The sequence below is a fragment of the Lactuca serriola genome, chromosome 8 (genome assembly GCF_051521515.1).
Source record: "Lactuca serriola cultivar US96UC23 chromosome 8, Lser_US96UC23_V15, whole genome shotgun sequence".
NCBI lineage: Eukaryota > Viridiplantae > Streptophyta > Magnoliopsida > Asterales > Asteraceae > Lactuca > Lactuca serriola.
In genome coordinates this window covers 73,520,141-73,530,940 of record NC_136415.1, presented here as the reverse complement: position 1 = coordinate 73,530,940, position 10,800 = coordinate 73,520,141, and the positions used below count along the sequence as shown (strand labels likewise).

The 10,800-nt window shown below is 43.7% G+C and overlaps 1 protein-coding gene across 1 annotated transcript; it reads left to right on the top strand.

Annotated features, from left to right (window-relative positions):
• Positions 1-8,612: 8,612 nt before the first annotated feature.
• Positions 8,613-10,313, top strand: UCP3 (Mitochondrial substrate carrier family protein). Its single transcript, XM_079017630.1, has 2 exons — positions 8,613-9,068; positions 9,619-10,313. Exons 1-2 carry the CDS (start codon positions 8,694-8,696, stop codon positions 10,147-10,149), a joined length of 906 nt encoding a protein of 301 aa, XP_078873756.1. The 5' UTR covers positions 8,613-8,693; the 3' UTR covers positions 10,150-10,313.
• The last annotated feature ends 487 nt before the right edge of the window (positions 10,314-10,800 follow it).

Here is a 10,800-nt window from a genome sequence, read left to right as displayed (position 1 = left end):
TTTGAATGAAAGTACTTTATTTTTAAAATGAAAAATTTGTTTGAAAATTTGCGTTGTTACAATTGGTATCAGAGCCTTGGTTTGAGGGATTCGGGTGCACCTTCGGGGGTAACTGAACTCAAACCGAGGATTTGAGGAAACTTTTTAAATAAAGGCATAAACTTTTGTAAATGGTTTTGTGGTAAGCAAGAAAGAAGCAGTGTGTACGATCAGTCAGCGCCCGAACGGTAAAGATCCCCAAAATACCTTACAATGTTATGTTATGAGATGAGTTATGATATGAATTGTTATGCATGCTAGAAGACTAGGTATTCATGATAGGACTAGAGTGGCCTGATTTGTGATGCCTTAGTCTAGGAAAATTTGTCGATGTGAGATGCTTGATAGCGTGCAGGTAGATAGTGCATATCAAAAGTAGAGTACTCACTATCCGGGGTTTGGGGAGGAAGATTTGGGATGAATACTGATGCGGTGTGGTCAGTAGTATTGGGCCCGTACTACCGAAGACACCGGGTGAGTGGGAGACCCAAGTAAGAATCCCTGGATATCGGAGACTGAGTAGGGTTGCGTTATCGAGTGCGATTATACTCGATGGAGTCTCTGATAGTTTGATGTTGTATTTCAGAGACATCATGGTTAGACCACGCCACGGAGCGAGTTCGAGCGGTGTGAGTGACGAGGAGATTCGTCAGATGATTCACGAGGAGGTAGCTGCGGCGATCCGGGCTGAGATCCCGGAGATGTTTGGGTCTATTAAGACCACCCTGATGGAGACGTTTGAGGAGCGGTACGCCGCATTGACTGGAGCTGCAGCCGCTGCAGCTACCGCAGCTGTGGCCGCTGCCAGGCCACAGGGGGGTGACTCGTTGCTGTTCCGGGAGTTCAACAACACGAAGCCACCTGAGTTCGATGGGACGCAGGATCCGATTGCCGCGATGAGGTGGATCGCGGATATAGAGGGGTGCTTCTACACTTGTTCATGCCCGGAGCACCTGAGGGTACGGTTCGCTTTGAACCAGCTCCGTCTGGGAGCGAAGGATTGGTGGAAGTTCGTGACGACGAACTTCACTTTGGCAGAGATTACAGCAGTGACATGGGAGGGGTTTACTGCTATGTTCAGGGACGAGTACGTTCCCCCGGTGGAGAGGGAACGATTGGTTCAGGAGTTCTTAACCCTCAAGCAGGGTACTGATTCGGTTGCGGCGATCACGCGGAAGTTTCATGAGAGGGCGATGTTCTGCCCCGAGCTGGTGTCCACAGAGCAGGCTCGGATGAGCCGGTACTTGGGTGTTTTGAGGAGGGATATTCGGGAGTTTGTGTCGAACTCCACCTATCATACTTTTGCTGAGCTTCAGGCGAATGCCAGGAAGCGCGAGATCGAGTTGGAGACCCAGGCCAGGGAGGAGGCCGAGTCTCAGCAGGTGGACCGGCGGCCGGCTCAGTCTCAGCCGGCAGCCAAGCGGACCAAGTCCGCCGATTCGAGGACGGGAGGTCCGAAGGGCCGCACTTGCAGAAAGTGCGGCAAGGGTCACGATGGGGCGTGTCGAGCTGGTGCTTGCTACAAGTGTGGCAAGGAGGGGCACATTGCTAGGGAGTGCCCCAAGGGGTTTATGGTTTGCTTTCATTGCAACCAGACAGGCCATCGGAAGGCCGAGTGCCCTCAGCTTCGTCAGGGATCTGCACCTACTGCCAGGACTACTGAGACGCGACCGGTGAAGGTCGAGGCCCCGAGGGCTCGTGGAAGAGCCTTTCAGCTGACTGCGGAGGAGGTCCGCGCTGCGCCCGATGTTGTGGCAGGTATGCTGTAATTCATGTATTTATTTTAAAGTTGAGATGTTATGCTTATGTTATTATATGCGTAGGTACTTTACTTGTGAACTCTGTGCCTGCTCTAGTGTTATTTGACTCGGGTGCGAGTAGGTCCTTTGTATCCTTAGCCTTTAGTCAACATATCAGCGTTAGTCGTGAGTCGTTGAGTCGGCCTCTGAGAGTTTCTATAGCTGACGAGAGAGTGATTTGTGCCACGGAGGTTCTCCGGGGATGCGTGCTAGAGATTTTCGGGGTTGAGTTCCCAATTGACCTGATTCCTATTGCGATGGGTGATGTCTGTGTCATCGTGGGCATGGACTGGTTGAGCCGATTCGGCGCTGTCATCGACTGTGAGCGTCAGCTGGTGACTATACGAGACCATAGTGGGGGAGTCCTTTCGGTGTACGGCGAGGGTACCCGTTCAGGATCAGCTTTTTGTTCGGCCGCTAGGGCGAGGCAGTGTCTACAGCAGGGCTGTAAGGGTTTTGTGGCGTATGTGATGGATACGCGGGAGGTTTCCGAGAGACCGAGGTCAGTTGAGGAGGTCCCAGTGGTGCGTGAGTTTCCAGATGTTTTCCCCGAGGAGCTGCCGGGAGTACCTCCTGTGAGGCAAGTGGAGTTTGGTATCGATCTGGTTCCGGGGGCCGCGCCTATTGCTAAGGTGCCTTATCGTCTTGCACCTCCAGAGATGCAAGAGTTGTCCTCGCAGCTCCAGGAGTTGCTGGGGAAGGGATTCATTCGGCCGAGCAGCTCGCCGTGGGGAGCACCTATTCTGTTCGTCAAGAAGAAGGATGGTTCACACCGGATGTGCATTGATTACCGGGAGTTGAACAAGTTGAAGGTCAAGAACCGTTACCCGTTACCGAGGATCGATGATTTATTCGATCAGTTGCAGGGAGCATCTTGGTTCTCCAAGATCGATCTGAGGTCAGGGTACCATCAGGTGAGAGTGCGGGATGAGGACGTCCAGAAGACAGCGTTTAGGACGCGATATGGGCATTATGAGTTTGTGGTGATGCCTTTCGGGCTCACCAATGCCCCGGCTGTGTTCATGGATCTCATGAACAGGGTATGCAGGCCGATGTTGGATCGGTCAGTGATTGTATTTATCGACGACATCCTAGTGTATTCGAGATCTAGAGAGCAGCATGAGGAGCATTTGAGGGAGATCCTTGAGGTATTGAGGTCGGAGAAGCTTTATGCAAAGTTCTCCAAATGTGACTTCTGGTTGCGGGAGGTCCAATTTCTAGGACATGTTGTTAATCAGGAAGGGATATTGGTCGATCCGGCCAAGGTTGAAGCTGTGATGAGTTGGGAGGTGCCGAAGTCACCCTCTGAGATCAGGAGTTTCCTTGGGTTGGCAGGGTACTATCGGAGATTTATTAAGGATTTCTCCAAGATCGCAGTGCCGCTCACCAGATTGACCCGGAAGGGTGTTGCATTCTCATGGGGACCCGAACAGCAGACTTCCTTTGAGACACTTCGCCAGAGGTTGTGCGAAGCCCCGGTATTAGCTCTCCCGGAAGGGATGGAAGATTTTGTAGTATATTGCGACGCATCGATTTCGGGACTGGGTGCGGTGTTGATGCAGAGGGGTCATGTGATAGCTTATGCGTCGAGGCAGCTGAAGCCTCATGAGGCGAGATATCCCACGCATGATTTAGAGTTTGGGGCAGTAGTGTTCGCTCTCAAGATTTGGCGTCACTACCTGTATGGGGTTCGATGTACGATATACACGGACCATAAGAGCTTGAAGTATTTGATGGATCAGCCCAACCTAAATATGCGTCAGAGGAGGTGGTTGGATGTGGTCAAGGATTATGATTGTGAGATCCTGTACCACCCGGGCAAGGCTAATGTGGTAGCCGATGCATTGAGCCGCAGGGCGGAGAACACTCCTTTGCGAGATGTATGTTTGAGACTGACTGTGATGACTCCAGTATTGGATACTATTCGTGGGGCACAGGCCGAGGCTGTGAGACCAGAGATGCAGAAGAAAGAGCGGGTCGTTGGGTTAATTTCAGAGTTCGTTAAGGATGGACGAGGGCTTATGACGTTTCAGGGTCGGATTTGGGTACCGTTCGTGGGCGGTACGCGTATTACTTTGATGGAAGAGGCTCATAGATCGAAATTCTCGATCCATCCCGGTGCTACGAAGATGTATTTGGATTTGAGGAAAAAGTATTGGTGGCCCTGTATGAAGAGGGACGTCGCATGGTTCGTTGAGAGGTGCTTGACCTGCCGTAGAGTTAAGGCCGAGCACCAGAGACCGCATGGCAAGTTACAACCATTGGAGATTCCTGAGTGGAAGTGGGAACAGATCACTATGGATTTCATCACCAAATTGCCGATAACTACCAGGGGAGTTGATGCGATTTGGGTGATTGTGGATAGGTTGACGAAGAGTGCACACTTCCTTGCCATCAGCGAGAGTTCTTCAGCGGAGAAGTTGGCGGAGATATATGTGAGAGAAGTAGTATCTCGGCATGGAGTGCCGATCTCGATTGTTTCAGACCGTGATGTGCGCTTCACTTCCAGGTTCTGGAAGAAATTCCATGAGGAGCTGGGTACTAAATTGCATTTTAGTACCGCATACCATCCCGAAACAGACGGCCAGAGTGAGCGAACGATTCAGACGCTGGAGGACATGCTTCGAGCGTGTGTGTTAGACTTCGGGGGTAGCTGGGATGCGTATTTACCCTTGGCAGAGTTTTCCTACAACAACAACCATCATTCGAGCATTGGTATGCCACCCTTTGAGCTGTTGTATGGTAGGAGATGTCGGACCCCCATTTGCTGGGGAGAGGTGGGACAGAGAGTGATGGACAGCACAGAGATCGTGCTTCAGACGACAGAGCAGATTCAGAAAGTTAGACAGAGGTTATTGACCGCCCAGAGCCGACAGAAGAGTTATGAAGATAGGCGCCGATCCGAGCTTGAGTTTCAAGTCGGCGACTTCGTTCTCCTGAAGGTCTCTCCTTGGAAAGGAGTGATTCGATTCAGGAAGAGGGGCAAGTTGGGGCCCCGGTATATTGGGCCATTTCGTGTGATTGCAAGGATAGGCCGGGTAGCCTATCGTTTGGAGTTGCCAGCGGAGTTGGGGCAGATCCACGACACTTTTCATGTGTCGCAATTGAGGAAGTGCATAGCCGATGAGTCGGCAGTGGTCCCATTAGAGGATATTCAGGTGGATGCGAGCCTGAGTTATGCTGAGAGACCAGTGGCCATCAGGGATCGGAAGATCAAGGTTTTGAGGAACAAGGAGGTACCTCTGGTGTTGGTTCAGTGGCAACACCGGAAGGGATCGGAAATGACTTGGGAGCCGGAACGTGAGATGCGGGAGCAGCATCCGGAACTATTTTCAGAGTGAGACTTCGAGGGCGAAGTCTAATCCTAGTGGGGGAGAATTGTAACAGCCCGGAATCTCAGGTATTGTTAAAGTTATGTTTTTGGGGTGTTTTAAGAGGGGACTCGGCGAGTTGGAGCCTAGACTCGCCGAGTAGGACCGCAGACCTGGTCGCGGGTTCGCGACTGGACTCGACGAGTCCAGATATGGACTCGGCGAGTCGGCGCTGTTTAGCGAAAACCCTAACCGTTCAGGTTTGGGACGTATAAAAGGGACTTATTGGCCGTCATTGTTCATTTTAGCCTTCTGAGAGGAACCCTAAATCGATTGTGTGCATCTGGAGCAAGGTTAAAGGCCATTGGTGATTTTGAAGGAGTTGTTGTGCAAGGAAGAGAAAGGCTTGGCTAAAGGAACAGCAAGGGAGTCACGTTCTGAGGATTGGGGACACAGAGAGTACATCATCCAGGTAAGAATTCGAGTATACTCTGCTATGGTGATGTGTTTAGAGAATTAGGGTTTATGGAACCCTTTTGTGGATAGATTGAATGTTACCCTAGTCCCCCAAACGATTGTAACCCTGTATTGGGACCTTTAGAGGTCCAGAATGTCCCATGCCTGTGCATTTCGGGAATTGATGAAGGTTTTGGATTGGAATCCTTATGCCTTAGGTCAATATGTAAATTATAAGTCTTGGGGTGTATCATGAGCACCAAAATGAGGACCTTACGTGATGGACCAGTCTAGGAAGGCCAGACCTATGAATGGTCGGAGCAGTTCTGACCTTAGGAAGCAGTTTGAGCGGTTGCATGGCATGGACTCGCCGAGTCCGATGAACAGACTCGGCGAGTAGCTTGAAGAATAACTGGGACTCGTCGAGTTGTTCTTCAGACTCGGCGAGTTGAGTCGGGGTGGCCCCGCGATTCTTCCAGGAGTAACTCGTCGGGTCAAGGAGGATACTCGACGAGTAGAAGGGGAATCTTAGAGGATTGGAGGACGTCTAGACTCGCCGAGTCGCCATGGCACTCGCCGAGTCCGGTCGAGTTGACCGTTGACCGTTGACCTGAGTTGACCTATGTGTGTCTTCTTAGGGTCAGTTAGCTTAGAAGATAAAAGTGTTAATAAGAGATATATGATGTTATAGGGAGTTTGTAGCTCGATGGATCGAGCACGAGTGATTTCAGGATTTGCTAGCTTTCAGCATTTACGAGGTGAGTCTTCTCACTATACTGTACCCGGAAGGGTTTGACTGTGTGACCGGAAGGTCGGATATGATATGTGATATACGTGCTATATGTGGTAAGTTAATTGTTATGCGTGCTATGTATGTTTATGTGGGCCGGAAGGCAATATGTTATGGGCCGGAAGGCGATTATGATATGGGCCGGAAGGCGTTGTGTTGTGGACCGGAAGGTCAGGGCCTGGAAAGGCGTATGCGCGTAAGTTGTATATTGGGGAACTCACTAAGCATTTATGCTTACAGTTGTTATGTATGTGTTTCAGGTACTAGCGAGGACCGTGGGAAGGCGCCGGCGTGATCGGTACACACTGAAGGATGTTTTTATGATCTTGGGATTTAGACAATTTGTATTTGACATGACACTTAAATTATTTACGCCTTGTTTGAATGAAAGTACTTTATTTTTAAAATGAAAAATTTGTTTGAAAATTTGCGTTGTTACATATACGCCTGATTATATGCGGTCTAATTTGTTTGATCTAAACCAGGAACCGAATAGGCACAGTACGTACTCGTTCTGAGAACCTCCAATGTTCAACTCAACTTTTAATCAGGAACAATCGATGCATAGCTTGTACTTCAACCAAGAACAAGTAATGTATAATTCAGATCCACTTATGAATGAAATTCCATATGAATTTCATCCATATGTTACAAACATACAAAACGTGAGGGAAGATGGAAATTGTGGATTCCGTGCAATAGTTGCGTGTCTCAGTTATAGTGAAGATAATTGACGTCAAATCCGCTTAGATTTTACAATGAGTTGTTAGCACACCCAGCTGAGTACGCACAGATTTTTGATTACGATTTAAACATCATACATCACTCATTGAATTTCAATGGATCACGTTTCGCACCAAAAGATCGTTGGTTGATTATGCCGGTCACTAGCTTTCTCATTGCTAACAAGTATAGCGTAATAGTTATTTTTCTAAGCAAAGATAGTCCATCAACATGTTTTCCACTATGGTTTGGTCCCTAAGACATCTCAACTCATAGAGTTGTTGTTATTGCTCTTGTTAGAAGTGATCATTATGTGAATGTTGATTTACATGGAACATATCCAATACCTACTATTTTACCACTTTGGCGTCACAACAGATCATCACGGTCTGCTGGATGGAAAACTGTTTTATGCTGCTCGCCTGAAGTCCTACATTTCTCCATTTGCAACACATAGTAATTGTAACAATTCTACAATTATAATATCTGATAATTAATAAAATCAAATTTATGTTTTGTTGTTTATAATTATTAAGATCTCTATAAATTAAAAAAAAAATGTTTTTTTTTAATTTAGCAAACTTATATATGTGCGATTCTGATGTTTCTAATATATATATATATATATATATATATATATATATATATATATATATATATATATATATATATATATATATAAACTAAAGTCGTAAGGTATAAGGTTTAATCTAAAAATCAGTATAAGTACAAGGGCATTTACTATAAATTTGAAAAGTAACATCTTTATGAACCCTCACACACACACACACACACACACACATATATATATATATATATATATATATATATATATATATATATAAACTAAAGTCGTAAAGTATAAGATTTAATCTAAAAATCAGTATAAGTACAAGGGTATTTACTATATATATATATATATATATATATATATATATATATATATATATATATATATATATATAGGGTTAAGTTATTTTGTTTTCACTATCTATTGTGTACATGTATGACTGATTCTGGACCAATCATTTTAGTTATTTTAAGAAAGTAATTAATGCATATTACTTTCTTAAAATAACTAAAATGATTGGTCCAGAATCAATCATACAAGCACACAATAAATAGTGAAAACATTTGAACCTAACTATATATATATATATATTAAAGTCTTAGAAAATAAAAGGTTTGATTTAAAAATCAATATAAGTATAAGGACGTTTAAGGTAAAATGACAAATGACATTAATAATTTTGAATAAATATTTTTTATTAAAAAAATCAATTTAATATGTTAAAATCCATAATTGACATCTATCATTTCAATCTAATCTTGGTGCATTTGGATTTAGATTCGTGTAGATCACCCATTTTTAAAACATTAGTAAAAATATCAAAATAATCATTTAATTTTTCGTTTTTTTCAAAAAAAAATAATATTTCAACTTAATAATCCCTACAACAAAGCCCTTGGACATAGCTGGTAATCCATAAAAAAAAAAACGTAAAATAAGAGTCCGAGTTAGCTATTATAACAGGCTAACAGCGTAGGGGATTAATCAGAGCCCCTGCAATTTTGATGGCTCAGCAACAAAGCCAGCCGAGATCCAACGCCGTCAACAAGATCGCACTGGCGTCGCTATCTGCAATGGTGGCGGAAACCACCACCTTCCCCATCGATATAACCAAGACGAGGCTTCAATTACACGGCATATCCCTCTCAACGACTCGCCGAGTCTCAGCATTTCAGGTCGCCGCCGACATCGTTCGCAATGAAGGCGTAACAGGACTGCACAAAGGCTTATCACCTGCGCTTATTAGACACATTTTCTATACACCGATTCGAACCGTTGGTTATGAACAATTGCGTCACGCTTTCCTCAGTGATGATAGTCAACCTCTTTCTCTACCAAGTAAGGCACTCATCGGAGGATTTTCCGGCGTTATTGCTCAGGTAATAGATCTCGAAACCCTATAATTTTACTTTTAGTCAGTTGATTATAGGGCTAAATGCAAGAGATAGTATTATTAGCTGCTACTATCATTTCTGATTGTAGGGTTTTTTCTTCAAAAGAACATCCCAGACAATAATCTGAAACAAAAATATGATTTTTCTTGTTAATATCTGTTTTTATTCATATATGGCATCCTCGACTTTTCTTCAATCTTTTTTGCCTCTTCGATTCTTAAGCTATACTTGCTAGTGCAAATAAACCACATATAATAAACAAAAAACAAGCAACAATTCACATAACACTTCAAATGTGTTGAGAGTATTAAGGATCAGAATCTGAAGAGGTGAAATCTGGAGTTACCCAAGTGGAACTATTTTTTTAGGGTTTCATCAGGTTCAGAAGAAACAGCCATTTTAAGGCACCTAATAAGATCATAACAATCCCTTTTCATTTTCCTTCATACTCTAGAATACTCTTCATTTGAAATATACAAAGACAAGTATCTTCAATTTGATTTTTACACTCGTGTTCTTCACCATAATAGTGCAGGTAGTAGCTAGCCCGGCTGACCTGGTCAAAGTCAGAATGCAAGCAGATGGTCAAAAAGTCAACCCCAGGTACACAACCCCACTCAACGCCTTACACAAAATCATAAACACCGAAGGCTTTTTCGGACTATGGAGAGGCGTATTCCCCAACATCCAAAGAGCATTTTTAGTAAACATGGGAGAATTAGCATGTTATGATCACGCAAAAACATTCATAATTCACAATAAAATTGCTAATGACAACATTTACGCCCATACTTTAGCCTCCATGATGTCTGGCCTTACAGCCACCACCATAAGTTGCCCTGCAGATGTTGTGAAAACTAGAATGATGAATCAAGGGATTAGTGAAGAAGGTAAGTTAAAGTATAGGAATTCTTATGATTGTGTTGTGAAGACTGTTAGATTTGAAGGGATTAGAGCTTTGTGGAAAGGGTTTTTTCCTACTTGGGCTAGGTTAGGGCCTTGGCAATTTGTGTTTTGGGTGTCTTATGAGAAATTTAGGTTGATTGTTGGGCTTCCTTCTTTTTAATAAAGGGAGAATTAGTAATTTGTAGTTTTGTAATTTTGTAATTGGTGAGTATGTATTTGTTTTAATAAATTATAATGTATGAACATTGTGTTGTGCTGCTTTCAAAATGGCACATGTTGCTTTGATAAACTGAATTGGACAATTGGATAATTTAGATCGGACTATACGTTGCTTTGATAAACTGAATTGGACAATTGGATAATTTAGATCGGACTATACGTTGCTTTGATAAACTGAATTGGACAATTGGATAATTTGGATCGGACTATATGGTTCAAAATTGTGGATTGGTTCAGACCAAAACTAACTTTATATTTTGGATCGGTTTTCGTTACAAAATTGAGAACTGAATATTCCAAAAAACACGAAGAACTTGTTATTTATCTAATTATGGTTTATTTTAGATTACAATTATACAATATATATATATTTATTCCTTTTTTAGATTTGTTTAATTGTATTGGAAAATTTAGCCCAAGTAGAAAACATTTAATACAAATATTTCGTTCTGAGAATCCTTTTATATGTGTAATATAAATTATGATTTTATTTTCTAACAATTGTTTGTGTTTGGTAAGAGGACTTGACCAAAAAAGACAATGAGATTAGGGTGATGTTAAATGAATCCCTGTCACACACACATATGTTCCC

Bases quoted from the DNA above. Each gene is read 5' to 3' on its own strand.
- UCP3 (XM_079017630.1), top strand. From the start codon at position 8,694: ATGGCTCAGCAACAAAGCCAGCCGAGATCCAACGCCGTCAACAAGATC. The intron at 9,069-9,618 runs GTAATAGATCTC...ATAATAGTGCAG, and splicing joins TTTCCGGCGTTATTGCTCAG to GTAGTAGCTAGCCCGGCTGA.